Below are 27141 nucleotides of genomic sequence, written 5' to 3' on the forward strand. Positions count from 1 at the left end.
ACTTTGAATGGCACCACTGGTAGTAGGAAAAGAGAAGTTTTTACGGACGAATCTTCAAGGGATTTCAATCTAACTCAGTGATTCGGGGATATACAATTACACAGTGAATTGTAGAAATGCTAAATCCATCCAGAATCAACTGAATCAAAGACAGAAAACTGTGGAGGTTTAAGGATATAATTATCGAGTTACTACCGCACCAAATCAGTTTCGTGCATTTATGTCAGAACCTTAGAATTGAACAGAAGAGTTTGTAACTGCTGAATTTGAGGAAGCTCAAGTCGACGAAAGTTAACACTTTTGAAGAATGTGAGGAAAGAACTTCAAGGATTAGCATAACACTGTCTGAGAAGTTTAGTCATGTCAGATTCAGACGGAATCCATTGGTTTCAAGTGGAGACTCTTCAGGGTTCAGTTCGACAGGTTGTTTGAAAACTGAGTTGGTCAGTACACACAATATTGATTGGTATCTTTAGCAAAGAAGGGTTGCTATATATATTGAAGCCTCGACAAACAAGGATGATAAGGCTTGTCTGAAATTCAAGTGGATGTTTTGAAAGAAACATCACAACAAGTTCTTATGCTATTTTAGGAAAGGTGTGAGCTGGATCAGTTGCTGATGAGAAGGATGATTATGGTTATCTGGCTATCCTAGCATTCTCTGAAGATGACTCAACTCGCACATCTCAGGTACGAATTCTTTCTAACTATGCAATACATATTTCTTTATATTCAAAGCATGTTATAAATCTCTGAGTAGAATTGTTTAACACACAAGCACAAGCATGATAACATCACAATAGATTGGACTAGTATGCTAGATCACTATTCTGGTAACTAGGATTGATGATAATCTTGTGCATGTGTCTTTAGCAGATTCTTAACATGTGTATGAATATTTAGGATTTGATTATTTGCAATGGTGAGATTAGAAGCTTTCCTTTGGAACACAACTCTTAGTTTTAGGGGTTATGATCCTAGCATGTATAACTTTGTACAATTAGATTTGCTTATCTAATCTGAATTTTTTGTTAAGGATTTTATTTTGTTCTATGATGGAATGTCTACCTTGTGTCAGTAGAACTTTCAGGTATTCATGTTAGATCTAAAACTGACTTAGGTAATAGAGATAGTATAATGCCATATAACAACAGATTGGAATCAGATCCTTATGCTCTTAGAAGATTATTGAATATATGTAATTCTACTTTATACCTGTTGCACTTGTGTTAATTGGTTTAAGTAGAGAGTACTGAATCTTCTGAATTGCATAACTGCCTGTCTTGCTCTTGTCTTATCTTTGATTGTTTGCCATGTGTATTCAACATCATGTCTGCTTATTTTCATGTCATGAATGCATTTCTTTGTACTTGCATTGAATTTAGAAAAGCATGTTTGAGAATCACATTAGGGCAATGTCTAGATAAGAATTAGCATGTTAAGGTTGCTTCTGTTGTTACCATTGTTAAAGAAAAATCTCTAATCCATCAGGACCCAGTTATGATTGGGGACCATAGAACTCTTTCCATTTGTGATTGCAGGTTACATATGTTCCATGTGATTTTTGGTGCACTCTGTTTGCTGAGTAGCTGAAATCATATGATTCACCAAAAGTACCCTGTTAGCAAATGTGATCGTATGAGCAGTTCCGTCAATAATCTTTGAAAGATGACAACAAAGATTCTCTTGCGGGACATGCCTGTTTTCCTGGAATGTCATCATGGAAGCATATCTTTCTTGGAAGAGTCAAAGCACACAAATTCCTAGTATCAGACTGTTCTCTAACAAATGACAGTATGTCAGTTCATGGAATAGTGTTTTATCTCAAATCAGGAAGGATGTGAATTTTGCTCGTAGCTAATATGGAACTTCAACTGAAGATGGAGTGAGCTGTTTTGATAGTGAAGCCTCATCAGATGAGTATTAGCTATGGCACTTGAAGCTCTCGCACTTGTATGTCAAAACAAGGAGCTCTTTCTATTCGTAAGAAGAGAATTGGTGAGAGGACTACCTCATCTGGAATTCAATATGGATGAAGCTCATGAGGTATGTCAATAGGGAAGTCGAAGGAGCATCGCACAGAAGCAAAGATATGACTAACATTACTGAGCCTCTTCAGATGATACGTATGGATTTCTACGGATCAGCTAATGTCATGTCTGCAAACAAAGCTAGATATCTTTTTGCGATGATCATTGACTCCTCTAGATTCTTTCGTGTTGTTCGTATGTGTTCGAAGGACGAGACGTCACAAATGAAGGTTGATCAAGATGAACCCTGATCATTGATAAATCCAGAAAGACACCATTTTTGCCAGTGGCCAATCAGAAGCAAACACTAACTCTTGGTATGTGTTTGGAGGAAAATGCCTCTTTACAAGTCTTGCATTTGAAGATCAAAGAATATTTTCCTCGGCTACCCTATGGAGTCTGCAGTCTACAGGGTGATTGTGATTAATCAACAGAAGGTGATTGTAAGTCTGGACAAGAGATTGAACGACACTTTGCTCCAAGCTGTTAAAGGTGATATTATTGGTTTAATAATGATTTAGATCCAAGCAGAATCTCTTTGCAAGGATAAGGATTATTAAAGAAATCCCAGCAACAGCTTAGGGGGAGCATTTGGTGGATCTACTAGTCAAACTCAACACCACACAAGATGAACAGGACATATAAAGAACGTATCTGCTTAGACAAAGGGTTTGGAGTCAATATCATTCCCGGGTTCTAGTTCTTAAATGTTCCTAACGGTGAAGTGAAGACTGGGAGAGCTATTGTGAAAGGATGTTATTTCTTTGAGTTTCAATCTGAAGTGAAACTTGAGGAAGATTCAGAAGCTCTTAAATGGATCCAGATTGAGTGATTGCACAGCAAGATGATCTCAGTCAGTTTGAAAGCAGATTATGCGGAGTCTGATACCCTGACCTAATAACAATTCAGTACTTAGTATTTGTCGGGTATTTAGATTCCAACTGGATGTTTTTGGCTCTGTTACGAGGGACAAGCCAATTTGGTTGCTTAGAGTTATTACAAAGGAGAAGGTTATGAAGATTATGGAAACAGAATCTTCAAGTTCAGAACTCTACATCTTAGGGAACTCAACGACCTTCATGATTGAACTAAAGCACCATTGACGAGACTCGGGTTCAGGATATTACAGTGAGCTAGAAGATGAAGCTTCATGCAACATTTCAAGACTTTGCAGTTGCAGATCCAACGGAATTTGTATGCTCTTTCTTCATCAGCTCTCATTGAGTTGTTATCCAAGACCTAACGATCGTCACGGACATGGTATGTCTTCTGACTAGCATATTATTTTTAAATATCTGCTTGCTAGAGTCATATTTGGTATCCAAATTATTACCTCTCATGATACAAGGCACACACAATACAACTATATGTGCTGTGATACCATGATTATATTATATGTGGACTAACGTCACTTGTGCAAGATAATTGCTAAGTGAATGCAGATTAGTGATATGATGAGTTTGTTGGAAAGTTGCAATTCTTTATGGTCTACTAGCTAGTCTAAAGAATGATGGCAATAAAAGGAAGTCAAGGATCTTTTGAATATGCGCAATTTGGAAGATTCTAGACCTGCCAAGACTTGTGCCAACAACCACTGGACTTGATCAGTACAAGAAAGGTACATCAACTGAAATGTCAAGTCTCAGAGGCATTCAACTCATCACTTTACTCAACTGCAAGTGGATCACATACTATATTTTCTATAAGGTACTACTTCTTTCATGAGCATGTCTATCGTATTTCTTAAATGAATTCATGAGTATTAAATTGTCTATACGTAGGAATTGTGAATTTATTTAAAATCCAGTACCTCGTGCTTTTTGTTATTCTATGTGATTGCCATGTTTATTGCTTTGCATGCTTAGATGGTGATTATATGTTTTAGCATGAGTGTTTGTTATTTCAATTATTTAAATTGTGTTGCATGACAATTAAGTGACTTATTTGTTCATGATTTAAATGATTAGATATGACATGAAGCATGACTTAATTATGTTATTTTTCTTGATCTATACCTCTTTAACAATTGGTATCTAGTAGAGAACTTTGTCATAATCTGGTCGTGATATATCTGTATTTGTGAACATACTTAGGATTATTTTCTAGGTTGAATTCATTTTTATAGGTATAAAATCTGAAGCATGACTTATTTGTTTCTAGACTTGTGACTTGTATCAGTAATTGGTATGTGGTTAGAATCTAGTTAGAATTTAGTCATGATATACTAGTATTTGTGGAGTTACTTAGATTCTCACTAGGCTGAATCCATTTATATTAGTGTATATACTTGAAGCATAACTTTTTGTGTTGGATATTTGATGATTTATTAATTGATATTTTGTTTCATGTCTAACTACATTAGTTGTGATACTTATAGTGTTAGTGATATTTTTGCATGCTTATATGTAGATCACTAATATTAAGTATTAATATTTTCTGCGAGGAGTTGTGTGAGTTCACTGGTGTTTAATGATTATCTGTGTAAGACTCGTGAACTTTTCTTCAACTTTCCCTCGGGCTTGTGAATATCTTTGTATGATTGTCATGATTTTTGTTGTTATATGCTGATCTGATAATTATATGATATTGCGTAGGTAATTATTATTTTTTTATCTTAGTTAAATTGTGATCCATGACAATTATATGCTTATTTGTTTCATGATTGACCTTGATATAATAATAGAAGCATGATTAATTCATTTTTAAAATATTTAATTGGTATCTATTTCTGATGCTTTATTGATGTTTTATTTGTGAATTGATTGTGATGTATTGGCACTGGTGAAATATTGTTGCCTATTTCTTAAAACCACTGGTGCTAATATATTTTAGGTGTTTAATATTCTGAGTACAAGGGAGACAACATAATCTTTATTCTGTCTCATATTTACGTTCTGGAGTGGTGAGTTTCTTCAAAGAAATTTTCTTATCAATTGATTTCAACAATTGGTATCCACTACTCTATTTCATAAATATCTCTTAGAATATTTTGCATCTATACATGTAGCGTCATAGGACGAGACATTGATTATCTTGTATTTGTGTACTTGGTGATCTTTGTCACTTACAGCGTCTGTTTTGACGATGTGCTAGTATGATGCCTTTTCACTAATTATTGTGGCGAGTTCTTTATACACTGTAGCGCATAAATTTTCTTGTTTCCTTTTTAAATTGTAGTGAGAAACAAGAGTCTGTGTCTTTTTCAAAGACAAGTTCATTTAAAACTTTTATGCATAGATTCAGACTCTCGTACTCAAACAAGTTTTTAATGGAAAACTTTGATTCTTTCATCAGTTGTGATTGTCATTCTTTATGAAAATCATTTTACGCTCACAACTGGTTCATTTTTCTCAAAAGATTAAATGCAATTGCTTTCATTCAAAATCATAGATTTTCTAAAGTGCATTTATATCTCTTTCTGTTCTTTGGAACTTAATCAGCCTCTTGGCTTTCCTAGATAGTCATAAGGTTGAAAACCAACAATCTTTATCCCAGACTATAAAACCAAATTCAGAACACATCCCAACTTTCCTCCTGGAGTGATAAGGAATAACTTATTAGACTAGAGGTCAATAAGGGAGAAACTGTACTTGTTGCAGCAAATAAGGATGTGAGGGATAGTGTACCCACAGCTCTACCTCTCAAGAAGAAAAGGTGTTTTTGAACTTGAGGTAACTGTTGCTCATCTGTATTCTCTCAAAAGAATATAGAGCTGAAAAGGCAATAAAACAGTCTCTGGAATCATTCTCTCAACAGGATGAGTCCATTGAAATTCGCTCGTCAGCCAGAGCATCTTGTATTGAGTCACGCACATCATCAGTAATCACTCTGATGAAGAGCCTAAACAAAAAATCTTATGGACACAATACAAGAGAGTGCACAGTGAAGTTAAAGGTTTTGTTCCAGAAGCAACTTCTTCATTTACCATTTTACGGTAGATAAGATGGTTGATGCCTTTACAGGTGTAAGGAGGAAACGAGGATCTCAATTGCCAAATCTTCAGGATTCTCGTCTCCCTCCCCAGATAAGAACAGATCTGGATCCAGTCGGAATGGATTTCCTATTTATAGGAGATTGGCAACTCTCTGACTATGAGTCAATTTATTGATGAGTCAGTTGAGGATCGGGGATTTACGAAACCCCATTGCACCGCCAGTGACCTCTCTTGAAGGGGCTATGGTGATTTTCTCATGCAGGTACAGAAGACCATACTTTGAGTGCTGAGAGAAACACTGTGAGCCAAACACTGAGAGTTAAACACTTGGTGAGATTCTGAGAAGAACCAGTGAGATATCAGAATGAGAAATATGTGAGCATAAGTGAGTGCAAACACATAGGATTTTGAGAAGAGTGAAACACTTGTGAGGTACATATAATAATAATCGGTATTGAAAGCTCACAAGTTGTTGAAAGAATTGACGGAAGCAACTATAGTTCATTCCATTTCACGATGTGAACTTATGGTTGATGATTCTCTAGAATCAAGTGTCTTCACAGACATTGAGGAGGACTTAGGCCTTTGCCATAATTAAGCCTTTGTCTAACCTCCCAGAGCAAACAACTCTGGATCCTTAATTGGATAAGCCACTTAGTGGTTGGCAACTTGTGGACCATGATTCGGATTTATCTGATGAGTCCGCAGGGACTGGGAATTACGAACTCCCATTGCACCACCGGTGACCCCCTTTAAGGGTGGCTAAGGTGATTTTCTTGCAGGTACTCAGCATTTTGGAAGCTCAGTATTTGTGTGGAGGGATATACTTACAGAACTCGTGAGTGACACCCTTACCCAAAAACCGAGAGAAATTTGAGTGTCGAGTGATACACCTGCAGAACATTTTAGTGAGACACCTACTAATTACCAAATTTATACCTAAAAGACAAAGTGGATGTTGTTACTGGAATGTTAGTTTTACTCATTACTTTTCCGTTTGGAACCTATTCTTTCAGCATAGGGACCAACCCAATCAAAGTAAACCCTTCTTCTGAACTCTTTCTTCGACCCCAGCTTTAGCGTTGTTTAGTTCTCTATGGGGAGATTATCTTTTGGTACAGGAAGTATTGTACACGTTCCTTGACCTATTTGATACCACATATCCTCGGAGGATTCCACAACTAAGGGGGAGAATATATTTAGGGGGAGAATATATGAAAGGGGGAAGAAAAAGTAAGTTAGCTTTCTTCTATTGTCTACAACTAAGGGGGATTAAACTACTCTTTAGCTGTGTACTACTGAGGGGGAGATTCTTCTTCAACTACGGAGGAGGATTGATCTTTCATCTAAGGGGAGATAGCTACTTATCACCAAGGGGAACCTGATCAAGGTAACGGGAGGAGAAGTATAAGGTGATACATTTATTCTTCAGTAAGTGGTAGAAAGGAACTTATTCATTACCACTGAAGAATTCAATGAAGCTGCTGATTGTTCTTTGCATAATGGAATGTTTTGAATTCTCTTCAAGACAGACTATGAGGATTATCTGGCAGGTAAGCAAGAACCAGAGAAATAAAGGTGATATGCACATTTGTTATTTCTATTCATGAAATCTGGAAATGTATTATATGATCCAGAAACTTTGTAGCATTATTTACTAGTCCAGGATTTTACTTTTTCTAGTGTTAGTTGAGTTATCCTCCAGAGGATTTGCTTGTTATGATTAACAAACAAATAGGGGGAGATTGTAAGTCTAAATGTAAAGACAACCCTATCTGTTACATAGGGATGATAACTCAACAATAGAACAGGACAAGTAAATAACACTACGCCTACACCGGAATTGGAAGATACGAAGACAAAGGTTGAAGAAGCCATCTACAGTCTTGAAGGAATAAGTTCACTGGAAGAAGTTCATTAATATGTTCATGCCTCAGTGAAGAATAAAGATTGAAGTATTCAAGATTGTGGAAGCAATGAAGATGTTGTCCAAGTACTCGAAAGATTTCAGTGCAACCCCTGAAGCAAGATATTTCTATATATCTTGGTTGGTTATTTATAATCAACAAACTGAAGCATAAACTAACCCGGAACCGACTGATCAATGTTTGCTGACAAAGAAGGTACAATGTGTGACTTCAGTGTTAGTCGCTTGTGAACCAGACCAGTGCACTAAGCGTCAGCACATACGGAGTTTGCAAAGTATTTATCAATCGAAGAATTGATCAAGTCATAACAAGTCATTTGTTCCAAACTCAAGCAAAGCCAAATGCCTAGCCTCTGCAAAGTCTCTGCTCATATCAGGTGACCTATCTTTTATATGTGTGCACTTATATATTTGTATATGTACAAATATATTTATATATATGTATATATGTATATTTAATTAAATATAATATATATAATATATATGTATATATGTTTTTTAAACATATGTATATGTATATTTATATGTATATATATTTAAATAAATATATATGTATATAATATATGTATTTATATTTTACATAAACATTTATATATTTAAGTGTATATATATATTATATTATGTACATAAATATATCTATATTTAGAGAGAGTTATATATATCTTTATATATATATTTATATTTATATTTACACATAGTTATATGTATATTATATATATTTAAATATATGAGAATATATTTAAATATATGTGTATATATATGTTACTATATGTTTATATAAATATTATATATATGTATATATTTATATATACTTTTCTTTATATATATTTATGTTTATATTTATATTTATAAATAACTATATATATCTCTATATATATTTATATATATATTTACATTTGTATTTACATATAATTATATATTATATATATTTAAATATATGAGAATATATTTAAATATATGTACATATATTATTATATGTTCATATAAATAAAATATATATGTGTGTATATATTTATATATATTTTTATTTATTAATATAATAACAACATAATATATTATATTATATATATTATGCATGCATGTGATGATGTCAGGTGTCTAGGGCAACCTAGGGTTTGCATGTGCATGTAGGGTTTCACACAAGACATTACACTTGTGAATGATTTTTTCTAAGTCATTTATACTGTGAACACACTGGAAGCATACATGGCGCAAGGTTTGACCTGGAACAAGTCCAAGGAGAGATAACAGTGGAGTTCTCCACTGTACAGGCGCAAGTTTGTTTTTGCTTAAACAAAAACTAAGTGGCGCAAGATTGGAGAGAGAACAGGGGTGTACAGGAAGCTCTTTTTAGGCGCAAGTTGGTTAGGTCTTAACCTGGAGTGATAACAGTGGAACTCTTCCACTGTGTTGGCGCAAGTTCCTTTTCCTTGATTTATTCTAAGTCACAAGGTGCATATGTACAGGAGCGCAAGTTTTGACTTAGTCAAAACCTGCGCCATGGATCACCTCTGAAAATCCTCTAAGGCATTTCACTCTGTACAAAGGATTGGAGCGCAACATTTGACTCGGTCAAATGTTGCGCCTCCCATTTGTCTCCCCTGGGCGCAACTTTGCACCACTGAAAAACCAAGTCATATATACAGTGGACAATGGAGGATGCAAGCGCAAGGTTTGACCGCGCAACATTTGACTCTCTCCTGGAGTACTGTATTGGCGCAAGCTTGATATATATATATATATACTTGTATATATATATTGGCGCAAGGTGACTATTCAAGTAACCATGGTTAGTTTTGTTGAAAGCCTATAAATATGTAAGTTGTGCTCTCACAATTTACACATCCTTCGGGATGAAATGGCCAAGTGCTCTGCACGGCTACTCCCACTATATATACACTCTAGTCTAGCTTTGTAATAGAAATATCCGTAGCGGTTAGAGTTTGTAATATTGAGAGTAGTGGTCATTGTAGCCAACCTTCGGGTTTGGATTTGTAGCACCCTTCGAGGTATTTATCAATATACAGATATACCTTGGAAAATATTGTGTGTTGGTTTAATATTTTCATATCCTCAGAAACCGACCCAATAAATATCCGGAACACGAAACCCATTACAGGACTGCAATTTGTTTATCCGCAAGATTCGAAAGAATTTTAAATTATAGTGAGTATCGTATTCAACCCCCCCTTCTACGATACTTTGGACCTAACAGAATCAAATGCAAGCAAACTCCTATCTTTTGTGACAACACAAGTACAATCAATATTTCAGAAAATCCTGTCAATCATTCAAGGACAAAGCATATTGATGTTCGACATCATTTTCTGAGAGACAATGTTGCAAAAGGTGCTGTCAAGTTGATTTTTGTGGCTACAGCAGATCAGCTAGCTGACATCTTCACAAAACCTCTTCCTGAAGAACGATATGTCGTGCTGAGAAGGGAATTGGGCATGTGTGATGTGCAGTCAGCAAGCTAATACGCTTGGTCCGGGTATTATCAGCTTACTCTCAATACTTTACATAATGTTAATTATTTTTGCATGCGGGTCAGTTCAAGAGTTTATAGTTAGTTTATCTTCATAAATCAACTATCCGTTATGTGAAGATTACCATGATTTTATGTGTTGAATTGTGTTACGTGATTATGTGATAATCTATGTGAATTTAAGATTAGATTAAAATTCAAATTTTAAGTGTTGCTATTTAAGTGGAAATCTGCTGAGACTAGTTACTTAGATTTTGTTAGAAAAATTTATCTGATATATCATGTCGTTTCTAACCAAAATTACTTTTAAAAATATTATCCCTAAATCCTCTCCCGAGATCATTATCAAAAGATTTTTAAAATCTATCATCTCTCCGAGTCTATTCAGTTTCCTCTTTAAAAGCCCTCAACAACCCTCTAGGGTTTTATCTCTCCTCACAAATCGTCTCTTTCAAATCACTATTGCGACTATCGGCGCTCGGGTAGCTATGAAGAAGAAAACCAGGGCATCAATGAAGACTCCAACCACCGGTTCCGTCACCAAACGAAGGTTAATTGATGAAGATGATATCGACATTGATACTGATTTGGTTGATATCGAAAGCAGTGATGAGAAATCTGGGGCTCCAAAGGTGGAGAAATCGGGCAAGAAGGCTCGTATGTCAGCTGAAGAAAAGCCGGATGTTCTCGGTCTTGATGATCGCAAGATTATTTTGGGGAAACCTCTATCGGGTAAAGCTTTCTTTAGCTGTGGCGTAGTTAAGCTTTTCACTGATTTAGGTTTTGAGTCCTTCTTAATTGACATGCCTAAGATTTGTTATCCCACTCTTGTTCGTGAGTTTTATGTCAATCTTAAATCGAACACTTCGTTCGCATGTGAACAACACTAAAATCACATTGTCTTCTCTGTTTTTGAATGCGATTCTGAAAACCCCTCCATCTTCTGTGTCGATTTATACTAAACGTGGGTTTAAGCAGTTTGATGATTTTGATGTTAAACAATAGTTTAATGTGTTGTTTGGGGTTGATGGTCCAGTAGATACCTTTCCCTCTACTACCCAGATTTTGCCTCTAGCTCATGCTGTCTTTAGGGTATCGATTGAAAATTTGAGTCCTAGGTTGGGAACTAGATCAAATTTGTCTGCACAAGATGTTATTGTTGTTTCGATGGTGTTGGCTGGGAAACAATTTGATTTGGGTGATTTAGTTTTAAACAATATGGTTGCTGCTGTTGAAGGAAAAAACACTGCTGGTTTACCTTATGGGTTACTCCTCACTCGGATTTTTGAGTGGTATGGAGTGAGTTTGGATGGTGTTGAGTCTGTTTCGGCAAAAGAATTTTTGGATGCTAAGTGTTTAACTCAGTCTAACTTGAAAGTTGAGAAAGATGGTTCTCTGTCGGTTGTGGAGGTTCCGGTTGTTCCTACTCCACAAGTTTCTCCACTTCCCTCTGCTTCTGTTGATCTTGGTATTCCTGCCAAGGATATTCTTGATTTTATGAATGAGCTTCGTGAAAATCACAAGCAGTTAGTGGATGGACAAAAGCAGCTGTCAGAACAGATGGATGATATTGCTAATCAATTTCAATTTTGGAAAGACTTTGTGTTTGCTGGTAAGACAGGAAATTCTCCTGAAAAGTGTAGCTCAGGGAGTTTTGTTTATGAGCTTCGGAGGAGAATGGTTGGCTCTGCAGGTTCTTCTGATGTCAAATTCGCCTTCACTTCTGAGGATGACGCCACTGGGAGTCCACGACCACGTACTGCAATGGATGCTCTTAAGGAGGCTGCATGCACTGATTCTGAGTATGCTGCTGCTGGAAATTTGATGATGGAACAGAATCGTATTGCTGTGGAGCTTGCCAAGAAGCTGGATTCTGAGAAAGAGAAATCTGTGGACGATGACGAGGCTTAAATTTTTTTTTCCTCTTTTTAATGATTAAGGGGGAGAAAATTTAGGAAAATAAAACTTTGTTGCTTAAGTGTTTTATCTGCTATGCTTAAGTAATTATTGGCCCTATTATGATTGAATTTGTTAAGTTGGTTTTTGAATTTGGTTGGATATCAGGTGGTTTATCCTGATTGAATTTGTTAAGTTGTTTTGGATATTTGTTGGTTGCCAGGTGGTTTATCCTGGTTAGGATTCTATTTAAGTTATCTATGCAAGTGCTTTATTTGATATCTGGGTGCATAATTGTCATATCTATTATACTTGCTTTATACTTGCTTTATATGCTATATTTGTTTAAGTTTAATGATATTAGATTGCTGTATTCAGGGGGAGTTTAATTACTTTTCCTAAATATGGTGTAATCATCAAAAAGGGGGAGATTGATACTCTCAAGGTTTTGATGATCACACTGCCAGCAAGCTAATAGCATAAAACTGGTGCTTGTTAGCGAGCTATCAAAGTGATATATGCATGTGCTAACAGCTTGATAAGTTTCAGTGTTATGTTCAACTGTCAGCAAGCTTACAGGTTATTATTCAGGCTTATCAGCAAGCTCACAGCGTGAACAGAATAACAACTGGATAAGGATTGAAGTCGAAAAGCAATGAGATTTATTAGGAATTGATTTGTAAGGACTTTAATATTTATATATGACATATATAAATATTGGAGCTCAGTTTTAAATCAAGTATTTCAAACAAAAACGATTTCCTAACTTATAGGAGTTTTTATCTCATACTCGATCTTATCTAAAACTACTTCTATTTGATTTCAAATTATTGTTTTATAAACAAACGTTTTACTGAGATATACTCACGACGTTTCTACGCTTTTTACTCAGTAAACTTCACAAGATTAAACGTTCAAATTGAGAACAAATTATGCGTGGGTTCGGTTGGAACAAGAACGTTTGAATTTGTTAGCAAATTGACCGTTGGATCTTTGTGTATATATACTTGAGTGTGGTTGCCGTTTCCAAGAAGGAGAACACACTTCAAGCTTCTGAAATACAACACACTTTCATTGCAAAATCTTTACTTGAGCTCTAGTACTTATATTTGATTATATATCTATATTGAGTTCATAGTTTCGGTTGTATTACACTCATACATTGTATTGTTTAAAGTGTAAAGGTTTGTTGCTTGTATCGAGCTTGTGAAACAAGGGAACAAGGGGACTAGTTAGCTAGAAGAGTATACTTGGGAAGTATAGGTCTTGGAGAGCTTTTGGTTCGTGGTTCAGGGGTTTCAGCAAGCTGATAACAGGAACAAGGGTTAAAGGGAGTTATATTATTGAATCATTGTAATTGTTAACATTATTGATTAATAATATAATCTCTTACCAGTTGGTAGGGGACCAGGACGTAGACCATTAGGGTTAGGGGTCGAACCTGGCTAAAATTCTCTGTGTTGCTAGCTTACTGATTATATCTGTTTTGCATTGCATCTGCATTGTTAGCTAGCTGACTGTTTACTCTGATAATTAACAGCAAGCTGTCTGTGACAGTATAACTATTCGGTAACATTAAAAATCGGTCATATTAGCCATAACACCTATTCACCCCCCTCTAGGTGTGTAATTTCAGTATTGGGTGTAATAGTAGTTTTTATTATTAAATATGAGATAGTGGGGGAAGATAGTGGGTGTAATGATGAGAAAAACTTACTATTTATAGTAATGTAAAGAAATGAGAGGGACATTTCAAAATAGTAACCTTAAATAAATGAGAGGGAAAGACGGAGTATATGCTAGACCCAGGCAGGTAGCGACAACAGTGTAAGCGAAACCTAAATTTAGGTTACAAAAACTTTTACCAAATCTGAGTTTGTCAGAAGCTTACAAACTTATCTTAGATTTAACAAAGTACCACCAATCTGTACAAATTGCTGTACAATTACACACGGATTTATTAAATTAAATATGGTATCAATAAATTTATGGCCCCGGTAAGAAATTTCCAAAATATGCACAAAAGAATCCTTTCCCTTCTCAAATCTTTTTTGTTTTTTTTAGCAAATTCAACCATATCCTAATTCAAGTTCTAAATATGATACTCCCTTCATCTCATTTTAATGTCCACTTTGCAAATTTCACACATTTTAAGAAATAATTAATATAATGTTTTTATCATTATCTTCACACACCTATTCACCTTGGTTTTTATAAATATTAATTATTTATAGTATCAATTCCACTATGTATTTGACTTTTTTAATAGGGGCTGGCTAACCTGTGCCCTCAGGGCACAGGCTAAGGTGTATTTAATACATCTTGGTACTAGTTGACAGTTAATGCACATCTAGTTTTTTGTAGACAATACCCATTATCATGACATTTACATTTTTGAAGTATATTAGATATTTTATTTACTATGTATTGTCTTACAATTTTAATGTTTTTCTAAGAAAGATAATTTTAATTATTATATTTTTTTAAGAATATTAAAATAATAAAAAACTCATAAATTTATTATTAAATATCAAATTGGCTGATTTTAGTTAGAAGGCTGATTTTAATTAGAATATTAGTGTGCATGCAGGGGGGCCTCGTTTTTATTTGTGGGATGAAATTAATTAAAGTTGTCATATAAAAATCGATAAAAAATTATTATTAAATATCTTGGCTGATTTTAGTTAGAAGATTGATTTTAAATTAAAAAATTGATGTGTATGCAGGGGGCTTCTATATTATTTGTAGGATGAAATCAATTAAAAATTGTCATATAAAATATGACAAAAGAATTATTTTACGTTCTCACTTTTTTTGAAATAAAATAATATTTTATTGTAAATATAAAAATTGGAAGACAGATCAAAAGTAAATGTACAAATAGTTAATAGCTTAATATTGAATGCTTCTGTACAGGGATACACGGATAACTATGGAGCATTAACTGTATTAATGACACTTATCCTGTGCCCTTAGGGCACAGGTTAGCCATCCCGTTTTTAATATTGGAACTAGTTGATTGTATTTAATATCATATTGGCACTGGTAAAAAATGCATGGGTTAAAGAGTATAAAACATATTTTGGAAATTTCTTTTTTGGAAAAGTGGACAGTTAAAATGAGATCGAGGGAATATAAAATATCATGTCTTAGTATTTTAGGACATATTTTACTAATTTGAACTACAATAATATGCATTATTCTCCTAATATGTTTAATAAATTATTATTAAAAATACTCTTTCATCATTAAAATTTAATATAAAATAGCTAAAAAGAGAGTGTTCATGAGATTTTGTTATAAAATATAGGATAGGTCAAAGAGAAAGGTGCCTCAAAAATAAGACTCGAAAATAATACTCCCTCCGTCTCAATTTATAGGTCCATTTTGGAATAAACACGCATATTAAGAAAAAAGTTGGTTAGATAGAATCTTATCTCATGTATCATTAATTAGTGCATTGAAAAGTGAGAATATAGTTGAGTTTCAAAAAAATCACAATAAATATAGGGATTTAATGCATTGAGAAGTGAGAATAATGTTGAGTTTCAAAAAAGTCACAATTAATATGTAGATAAATTTGTATTGAAAAAAGAGAGGGACAAGTATTTTGGGACAAATTTTTTTTCCAAAGTGGACCTATAAATTGAGACGGAGGGAGTAGTCTTAATTATAATATGATATAAGATATCTTTGAACTCAACTTGGTCCTGTGATTTTAAAACAGGGTGAATGCAAATTCATACTACTAATTTGGAAGGTGACTCGATTTCAGAATCAATATCCTAATTTGTTTAAGAAAAATGTTAGGACCTCAAATTAATTTTCAACTAAATAAAGCGTCAAATTTTTAGTTAGTGATGAAAATGATAATTGGAACTGATTCTTATCGTAACAATTAAACCTTTATGTAATATATATCTCTGCCAAAAAAAAGTATATCATCTGATAATATGTGTCAAACTTTTATTTACTGATGAAAATAATTAGTCCTCTTACTCACCTCAATAACATCAATTGAAGTCTAATACTATGCCACACATACTTAAAAAATTTTCTCAAATTTCTTTATCAAATGATTTGCCGGATAAATGAAAAATACTGATAGTGATTAATATATACAAGAAATCTCATTATTATTATAATGAATTCGATCAGATTTCGACACATCCTATGACAACATAATTTAAGATAATTTTTTATATATCTAAGCATTCCTGGAAACAATTTGATATCTAGATGCTAAAAGCTTACAATGACTCCTCCTTTGATTATGTGTTTTTTTTTTATTACATACGCATACGATACGATGCATAAATTGAATCTACACAAAAAGCTAAAAAAAATAAATAAATTACAACACCGAGCAGGAAAGTGAGTCGATTCATACCAATACGTACAAAAATCCTAATATACAATACATACCAGCAATGTACCTTCCCGACCCGACCCGCCTAAGTGCACCCGACTCGTTCAGCGCCGATAATTGAGTCGGCGATTCCAACTCGTCTTTCGTCTCCGGCAGCACAACTTTAACGGCCGTGTTAATCGTAATATTCCAGAAAATTTCCTTGGGCAATAAAACCGTATTAATCCCGAAAATCACAATCGGCTTTTCATCAAACAGAGTTTGCGTGACGGAAGCTTGGGTCAAACCCGATTTGAGCGCCACCGACCCGTTAAGCCGGGAAATGCCTATTGTGTAGTCTCCCGCAGAGGCTAAATCGGTGGCGAAGGTGGGCTCGACCGGGTTCACTATCAACTCGAGCGAACCGAGCGGGTAATAAGAATGTAAGACGTGGTATTTTAACAGAACCGTTTTTTTATCTGCCGTTAGGGATTGTATTTTGACGCTGGGGAGTAGATCGGCGAATGAATCGTCGGTGGGGATGAAAAGCGTGATTCCGGCACCGTTCTCGGCGGATTCGAGTTCATCGGAGACTCCGGAAGCTTCCAGCAGCGCCGCCGCGACGTTGAAATCATGGCCGTCGATCAACGCTTTAGTGATGTTGAGGCCTAGCGGCGGTTGCGATTCCGACGCCATTATATCGACACTCGACGGAATCAGCATTGCGTTCACTACATAAACGGAGACATTGTACGGCATCGTTTTGACACAGGATGTGACGGTGATGCTAGTAGCTCCGTCGTCGGATGGAGTTATGTTGACGGAATTGTTGACGGTGTCTCGAGTTATGTTGACGGAGATTGGGGTTGTGGTGGAGAAGAGAGTGCGGATGAGGCGGCCGGAGGGGGGGAGGTGGCGGAGATCGGAGGGGGAGAGGTATTCGAGGAGGATGTGGTAGCGGAGAATGTCGGCGATGTTGGGAGGCGGGGGAGAGAGGAGAGAGTTGGGGAGAGCGAGGAGGGAGAGAGATGTGACGGTGGAGAGATCGTCGTAGACGGCGGTGGAGAGGAGGAGAGAGGAGAAGAGGGAGAGATCTGGGAAGGGAGAGAGGATGGCGGTGAGGTTGAGAGAGAGAGATGGGGTTGTGGTGGCAGAGACTAGTAGAAAGTAGAGGAGGAGAGTAGGGGTAGAATGGGAATAACGGGGTGTTATTACCATTGTTGTAAGAGAGGATAGATTTGGGCTTGGGAGAGTGAAGAGGGGAGGAAAGAGTGAGAGGGTGGACTAGATTCACATTTAGCTAAGCTCAAGGGTGATGCGTACTTGCAACGCGTTATGCAGCACGCCCGTGTCTTTACTTCGTTTGGTACAGTCCTCCAAACCAGTTTTTGCAAAAATAAGGGGCTCATCCGACGGCCAGGAATATTTAACCGGACGTCATGTTAATCATGATCTAATGGTTAGGTAAAAATATACTTCCTCCGTCCCTTTGAATTCTATACACTTTCGTTTTTTTATGTCCCATTTAATTCTATACATTTTCAAAATTTTCTCAAAATAATAAAATTTTATAATATAAAAATCTCATCCACCCACTGACTTCATCTACTTTTCCAAATCTATCACTTAAATATTAATGGGTCCCACCACTTTATCTATTCTTTTTTCTCTCTCTTATCACTTTACATTACTTTATACACTTTTCTTAGTCCAGTGCCCAATACAAATGTATAGATACTAGAGGGAGTATGAATTTTCCTTCAAATATTTACTTACAAAAGTCTAAAACAAATCATTAATATTTTTAAAATTAAAAGATTACCCTCGTCATCTGTGATTTAACAATGATACTATCTTCTTACAATAATATCATGTGAGAAAATTGTGTTTCTGTTTCATGTGCTACAGACTTTTTGTGTTGATGGTCGTGTTCATAATTTTGACACTCTGTTAATCATAAAATATAAACAATTAAGTTAATTCATTACAAATATATAAAAAATTTAATGGAGTTTGCCTTAAAAATATTTTCAGTCTTCCAATTTTATAATCAATTACTTCTGTTCATAACTCAATTAATTTTATGTCCACTTGTTTAATTTGTTAGAGAGACATAAATATGATAATGTTTATGTCACATGAACGCCACGTCAATGGCTCATCCATATCAAGTTTTTTTTTTTAAACAGCTCATCTATATTAAGTTAAAACATTGAATCTGATCTTACTCGATTCGCGAAAACAAATAAATCTATTAATCTATCTATATATATTATAGCACAACAGGTAGATGCAAAGGCTGCCTCTTGAGCAAAAATAATAGCCCCAAGCATATTTCCGAGCCTAGCATAGTCTGAGGAAAAAAAATACCCCAACCTGCCCCCGGGGCTCGCTGTGTGGCCTTTCTACACTGGGCTTTCATCCCACTTGTTTTCACATTCCAGGCCAGTCGGCTCCCCCTCTCATGCGCTTCATCGACTTCTTTGCCCGTATTTTTGATCGTGCTTCGTCCCGCCGGGTCAGCAACTGTGGTTTATGCTTCGTTTTGTCTCTGTGTTGAAGATTGGCATCTAACGGCGTTGTTTGGTGTCACAATTTGAGGGTCGGCTGAATTCAGCTTTCGTATATCTGTCTGGTGCTCATTGTTGCCACGTGCTCTGCCACACAAAGGGGGTTAATTGAGTAGTTATATCTTCTGGGGAAGCACTCTTACGGGAGGCAGCGCGGCTCGCCCTGCATTTTAAGGCCAATCCCTTTACCTGCATATTTGCCTTTTGTTCTGAATCCCTTGGTGAATGCCGGGCTGACTTATAATACATTGCTTTGTCAGTTTTACATCATTCTTGCTCGTATTAATTTTCTTTCTTGTGTTCTAATGCCCTTCTTTGTTGATAATAGTAGGCTTTGGGCAGGCTATGTGCTGTTAATTTTTTCGGTAATTTCAGTTTATAACTCAGATTCGAAAGAGTAGCCAGGGTAGTGATGATGCCCAAGAGTTTGATACATTTAGACACTGATATATTCCTAACTACTTGTAGTTAGATAGGTTAATAAAGCTCGAATTGGCATGGATATTTCCCCTTATTTGGGGTTTTTTCCCGGCTTGCTCTTACCAATTCAGAAGGTTAGGTGGTTAGTAGAGGTAATGTTGGCAGCTTAACAATTCTTTTCATACTTATTTTCGAAATAATTCGCGGCTTTGAAATTAGTTAGAGGGCAACAATTGTAGAGACTATTGATCATAATTTTAGCTTCTATGAAGATGACTAATTGGATTTCATTTTGATAGGCCCATCCTAGGTAATCACGTTTACAAGTTTTGGCACTTATATTATCATAAATAAAATATATTTGCCGTCTAACACCCACAAATGGAACACATTGTAAAAATTTTGTGTACAGATTTAGTGATTACAAAATTAATAAGCTGTAGCATATGGGTATTACAAATGCAAATAATAAATACTATGATGAACTTTTCCACGTAGTTAACTATAATTTCATCATTATTTAATAGTAGATTTGATTTTCTGAGTCCATTAAATTTTCAAGCTTATTTTGGGCTCATTATTTCTAACCAACTATTAAAAAGAGTTTACACACACGTTTAGTGATTACTGTTTGCTTAATAGAGAGACTGCTAACACCTAGCCACCCGTATCTATTACTTGATGAAATAGAGCTTTTTGACTGGTTATTTGGCTTGAATAGATATGGTGCAATCTATCCATTATAGATAGATATGGAAATAAAAGGTATATGGTTTAGATCAGATTACTAATACATAGATTATTGCTTAGTCAGGTCGGGTCAGGTCACTAACATGTACGAGAAATGTTCATTTAGCTTGGTTTTCAAACGTTATGCCTGCACCTGGACACTCACTCACGCATCCATCAGTGGTTCACAGCCTATTTTTTCCTTGCGTCAATTGCGTCGGGGATTTTGATTTTATTACAGTATGGCCCCGGTATTAACTGAGGCCTTGATAGTAAGGTCATATTACATCCAAACTTCTAAGCAACAGCTACATGACTGAAAGTAACACTGGTCGAGTCATTACCTCACCCAAAATGGTTGGCTTATGTTCAGCCTTATGGGAACTTCCACTAAACAAAAATCAGAAGGAACAGCTAGAAGAACAAATGGAATCAAAATCCAGCGTCACAGATACAGTTCAGCTGGACAATGCATTAACATATCCGAAATCATTTTAAATATTATAGAGCAGATACATCTGCCACTGGCACCTATTTACCGATAAACACTGGTTCAGAGACTGATTTCACTTTGGTTGCAGGTTCTGCTGAGATCTGTCACATTTCAGGTTGTCAGCGTTTATCAGCCTTGCGGATCTATGGAACAACAACCAAGAAAAAGAGGTCGGCCAAGGCTCCTTGTCACCGCTGATGTGGTGGAGCGGCGAAAGAATTCCAAGCGGTTGCAAAATGCCAAGCGTGCTTACAAGCGGGGTATGTACACTGCTAAGCTGTTGTTTTGGGCTAGGATCAACTACTCCCCCTTCCCTGTTCAGAGAGCCAGTCCCCAAGCCTTTAAAACCGTGAGGCACCCGTTTACGTGGACTTTTAATTTTTGTGGTTGCTGGAGAGTGTTTGGTATTCTTACGAATTGCTTTCCGAGCCTCTGCAGTTGTGTGTGCCCGAGTCCAGGGAGCGTGCGTGCGGAAATCTGGTTTAAGATCTGTGTGCGTGTTTTTACCTCGGCTGTTCCACTAACTAGCTTTACTCTTATCTTCCTGTTTAGGAGAGGAGCTATCGGAAGGGGGATGTTCCGCCCACTCTCCAAACATCGCTGGATCTCCTACTGGTGGCCAATCCAGTTCAGATGCCTGTCCAGCGTTAGATGATGCTCGTCCGGCGGGCAATACAAATGTTGAGGAAACCAGCTTAGGTATGCTTTTATGCTCCGTAATTTGTGCCCAGCTTAGTGGTTGCCTCTTCAGGAAGTTTTTGTTGCAAAATATACTATGCAATTTAAGAAACTAATAAGTACCTAAAAAATCCCATTGCAAGAAATAATAAACAATAAGGTATATAGAGTAGGAGTTGCCATTGAAGGCGGAGCGTGGACATAGTCCACATTTTGAGGAGACAGCTTTAATTTTTCATTGATGGGACCTCCATCCACCAAAAGAAGCTTCTTAGTGAAGATGATAAATGTTAATTACAAGTTGATTATTCATTTGGAACCTGTGTTGTCCCTCTTAAAGCATTTCTTCGTGTTTTATGGTGGTCCCTTAGGTTGCTCCTCATCAATTATGCCTTACCAGTATGTGTATTATTGGTTAATATTCCGTTTGCAACGGATATGTGCTGGCTTATCTCCTGAGGGGAATTATCATTTTCTTGCTGTTTAGGGCCTGAGTTGACCAGGATTGGAGCTGGAACTGGATGCTCTAACTTATATGAAGCCTCTGTCACCGGTTCTGCAAATACAGAGAACACCACAACAGGTTTGCCCTTTCAGCCCATCATAATTGTACCAGTTTACTGTCTGTGCATCATGTTATAAGATTCCAGCTATTTATCATTTGTTCTCTGAGTTTGATGAGAAAGACTTTTAATGAATTTTCATATAATCATTATAATTGTTATAACCCATATCTCAAACAAATGATGTTCCGGGATTTCACGCAACACGAATTGAGTAGATATAACTTAGGCCTCATGAAGTGCAGAAACACAAATACCTAATTTCAAGCAGCTTTCAGTTAATTATAACTAAATGTTTGAATTTTATTAAATAGCAGACTCATTATTCATTATATAAGTGCCCTGTCATCAGAATTCAGAGCAGCATTTTTTTTGACCATACTGAATATTGACAACTTTAAGAGAGAGCCTGGAATAGTGATTAAACCATGATAATTTGTTTACATCCACCGGCCAGTGGCCACTACTGCATGGAGAGAGGGTTAAAGATGCTTTAAAGGCTGCAGCTTCACAAAGTTAGCCTCTTCTTGGCCGCCTAACTGATAATTTGTTGTTCTTAGTATTGAGATTATATACTATTGCATCATTTGGATCACGGGAGTCCGGCTTATGAGAAACAGGAAGTTCAATTCGGCTAATAAAAATGAGAATAACATTCAATTGGATAATTGTGTATACCCTGTATAAATTGAACCGAAAGCTTTTCTAAGAAAATAATGACTTAATGATAGAATAGATCCCACTTTTCGAGCAACTACATATGGTTAATAACAGTCAGAATCAAGATAATCGATTTATATGCACAAATAAAAAGCACACGAAGTGTGTGCTGACATAATAAACAAATTTTAATATTTTTAATATAAAATCTGTTTCTCTCGCTAAATTACATCGACAAATGCCAGGTTATAATACATATAGCTGCTATATAGGAATTGTGTTACTTTAGTAGCCGGGTCGAAGGGCGGTGTTATTGATTTCTTATTTAACTCTACACAACACCACCAACCTGACTCGCCTTGAGATGATAAAAATATCTCAACCTGGCATCACCGGAAAATGCCTCAACAAAATCAGTCCCTTGACACTTATACAATCCTAAAATAATATCCAAAGTGCTATGCATATCTTATAAATATCTTGCATTTATTGCAATCTATAATATTTGGCATAAAGGATTACACAAGTAGCTCTACCCAGGAGATATTACTTCTTAAAGTTTATTCATGTCCCACCTGCAAGTAGTAAATAATTCATTTTTTAGGTCTGTGGATAGCTGCAATGTGTATTGTAAAATCATGGATCAGTTAGTTACCTCTGTATCTTCGAGGAGATCCTGGGTTCAACCTATTCCTGAAAAATCTGAACAACTCCTTGACAGGGAAGAACCATCTATAGTTTCCATGTCATTAGTAAGCAGCTTATATACCTTTTTCGAGCATGGAAGAAAATATAACAGAATATCTGAAAATAAAATAGAATAAAAATGTCATATAACTCATTAGATCCAAAGACAACACCAAGAAAATATAACAGAATATCTGAAAATAAAATAGAATTAAAATGTCATATAACTCATTAGATCCAAAGACAACACCAGAGTATGAACTGTTTCCTTCCGCATAACGACATTCAAATCCTGCAAATTAAAGTCATTGACAGAGCATGAACAAAAGGTGGGCTGGCAGGAGGCAAATGAACAGGTGAATAAATAGAAAAACAAATAATTCCCAATTCTTGCAAAGTATACCTTCGTCTACAGGAACCAAGTGCTGCGTGGTTAGGTATGACAATAATTATTCCAAAATATACTATGCAATTTAAGAAACTAGGTACCTGAAAAATCCTATTACAACAAATAATAAACAATAAGATATATAATGTAGGAGTTGCCATTGAAGGCTTGACGTTGACATGGTGCAGATTTTGAGAAGACAGCTTTAGGTTCTCATTGATGGGACCTCCATCCACCAAAAGAAGCTTCTTAGTGAAGATGAGCGGTGGTGAGCGGTGGTGAGTGGGTGGGCTGAGTGAGAGAGATGGTCGAGAGATCAGAGAGATAGTCGAGAGAGAGAGGTCGAGTGAGAGAGAGTCGAGTGAGAGAGTTTGTAAGAAATGTTGTAGTTGTTTTAGTTATTAGTTTAGATTTTTGATTTTAATTTTATGTTAAATATGTCTGAAGTGAAGGAGGGAAGCCTAAAATGTTCTAAGGCGGGGGAATATTTGGTTCTAAGGCGGGGTTTTTTTGACTAAGGAGGGGAGAGAGGGATGGCCGTGTGTTTTGAAATTTTTTAAAGATATTTTAGACATCGGTTTAAATTTCATTGATGTCTTAAAATGCTAAAGACATCGCCTCTAGAAGGGGTGATGTTAAAAACATTTTTAACATCGGCGGCAAATCTGACCGATGTCTGACCTATGATGTCTATTAACAGTTTTCTTGTAGTGTTAGGGCCTGAGTTGACCACGATTGGAGCTGGAGCTAGATCCTCTAACTTATATGGATCCTCTGTTGCCGGATCTGCAAATACAGAGAACACCACGACAGGTGTGCCCTTTCAGCCCATAATTATTTTACCAGTTGACTGTCTGTTCATCATGTTATAAGATTCCGGTTATTTATCATTTGTTCTCTGAGTTTGATGGGAAAGACTTTTAATGAATTTTCATATAATTGTTTTGATTGTTAAAACCCATATCTCAAACAAATGATATTCCGGAATTTCATGCAACAATAATTGAGTGGATATAACTTGAGCCTCATGAAGTACAGAAACACAAATTTTTCAGGGACTACAAGCCACCACCGCAACAAATGTCCCTTTCAACCCATCATTATTCTACCACCTTAGACTTTGTGCGTCTGAATATTTATGGGAGCATGTAGACTATATTTAACGAAATACTGGTTTATATTCTCACCTTTCGGCCTGCTAAACAACACCCAATTTATGTATTCTTTCTCAATGGCATATTAAAAGAATCCAGATTACATAGCCTCCTCAGCTCTTGGTGAGTGCCTAAATTATGATACCATCCAATTTACTGGAAACTTAAGCACACTCCCAACCACAGAAGATTAAAACTTTTAACACAATTTTCCCAAACTCATATGCTTCGCAAAATTGAAGAGCTAACTAACAACATCCGTATCTCAAACCAAACTCTGTAAATTGAACTAACTGTCCATGAATGTATAAGCGCAATTAGGAGCCCTCCTTACACAACCATTTTATCACAGTAATTATCACCACAAATCATAATTAAAAACAATCAACACAACAAGCAAAAGAAGAATCAGAAGTTAATTAAGAAGAGCAAAATCATTGAGAGAATGCAGATTATACTCGCAAATAGTATAAATTTGTCTATCGATACTAATTGGTGCATTCAAATACAAGAAGTTCAAATCTGAGTGAGAAAATCAGCAAAGATAATACAGTAATCATCTGTGCATATAGACAGAGGAAGGGAGAGAGGTGGGGAGGGAGGGAGAGAGAGAGAGAGAGGGAAAGAGAGGGAGGGAGGGAGGGGGGGGGGGAGAATCTACCATGGCTTCGATCTGAGCGAGCTGGCGAAGAACAATCCAGAAGAGTGACATCAGTGCGATGTCTCCTTCATCCCTTTATACGTACGTATCTAATCTCTCTCCCTAATCTCTTTCTTTATTACCACCTCTTTCCTTCTTTGCATACTAATTTCCTCATTAATTCTCTTATTACTGGATTTTTATTTATTGGGGTTTCGATAAGCGAAATCAATTCAAAATAATTTTAAATCATTTAGAATTTAAATACATGCGACTTAAATTTAAGCTTTCAAAGAGTTTTGAGAGTAGTTGAATATAAATATGGGCATATTGAACTAATTTTCATTTTATTATTTTCATCTTTATTTATATAATTGTATATAAATAACTAATAGAAAATTATATTAATAACTAAAAAGCAAAAATAAAAATTTAAGATAATTAAAATAATAATTTGAGAATATTTGATTGTAAACCTTTATTATTCCATGATTCCGTCCCAACTTCGTGTCACTTAACCCAAAGAGCCTCGCAATAATCCAATTCTTTATCGATACCTCATGCCTCTCCACTCTAATTAGGTGCTTATGATAAACGGAAGTCGAATACGAAACTTAAGGATCAAAATCTTGGCACCCCTCTTAAACATTAAAATAATTCAGTATAATAATTGGAAATAGCATTTAAGACAAATATATAGTTTAAGTAGCTGCTTTAATCATAAATAAATTACTTTTAACAATGCAAGGCGAAAGAAAGATTCAGGGTATACAACTTTCTAAAAATATATTAGTTTAATCTACACGGAGAAGTCCTCTCAACCTGGCATCACAGGAAAATGCCTCAACAAAATCAGTCCCTTGACACTTATACAATCCTAAAATAATATCCAAAGTGCTATGCATATCTTATAAATACCTTGCATTTATTGCAATCTATAATATTTGGCATAAAGGATTACACAAGTAGCTCTACCCAGGAGATATCACTTCTTAAAGTTTATTCATGTCCCATCTGCAAGTAGTAAATAATTCATTTTTTAGGTCTGTGGATAGGTGCAATGTGTATTGTAAAATCATGGATCAGTTAGTTACCTCTATATCTTCGAGGAGATCCTGAGTTCGACCTATTCCTGAAAAATCTGAACAACTCCTTGACAGGGAAGAACCAGCTATAGTTTCCATGTCATTAGTAAGCAGCTTGTTGTGAGAGGAATTGATACAACACCCCCAGAACCGTGTAGCACAATTATAGGGATATCTATTACAACTACGAAAATCACGGCTAGCTCTTAGGGGCTACCGTTAGCACAAACTAAGAAAAACAAATGAGAAACAAGTGTGTTTAAGGGCTGAGCTTGCAAAGAACCAAACAACGAGGCCGGAATTATGGAATTCCAAAGCCCTGCGATTGCCCGGAAATATATGTCACAAAGGTTACACGTGCCTCTCTTTAGAGTGTAGAACTCGTGAAAATGATCCAAGTCCCTTTGCAAGGTGCCTACATACCCTATATTTATAGGGATCAAGCCCATGT

The 27141-nt window shown here is 36.0% G+C and overlaps 1 protein-coding gene and 1 long non-coding RNA gene across 2 annotated transcripts; one reads left to right on the forward strand and one right to left on the reverse strand.

The window, feature by feature from the left end:
* Positions 1 to 16509: 16509 nt before the first annotated feature.
* LOC108206475 (fasciclin-like arabinogalactan protein 4) lies at positions 16510 to 17966 on the reverse strand. Its single transcript, XM_017376789.2, has one exon. It carries the CDS (start codon positions 17839 to 17841, stop codon positions 16660 to 16662), a length of 1182 nt encoding a protein of 393 aa, XP_017232278.1. The 5' UTR covers positions 17842 to 17966; the 3' UTR covers positions 16510 to 16659.
* Positions 17967 to 19150: 1184 nt separating this feature from the next.
* On the forward strand, positions 19151 to 21528 carry LOC135150586 (uncharacterized). Its single transcript, XR_010288726.1, has 3 exons — positions 19151 to 19368; positions 20924 to 21095; positions 21388 to 21528. It is a non-coding gene; the product is annotated as an uncharacterized LOC135150586 (long non-coding RNA).
* The last annotated feature ends 5613 nt before the right edge of the window (positions 21529 to 27141 follow it).

The sequence above is a fragment of the Daucus carota genome, chromosome 2 (assembly GCF_001625215.2).
Source record: "Daucus carota subsp. sativus chromosome 2, DH1 v3.0, whole genome shotgun sequence".
Classification (NCBI taxonomy): Eukaryota; Viridiplantae; Streptophyta; class Magnoliopsida; order Apiales; family Apiaceae; genus Daucus; species Daucus carota.

Excerpts from the sequence above, each read along its gene's own strand:
- LOC108206475 (XM_017376789.2), bottom strand. The coding sequence starts at position 17,841 with ATGGTAATAACACCCCGTTATTCCCATTCTACCCCTACTCTCCTCCTC.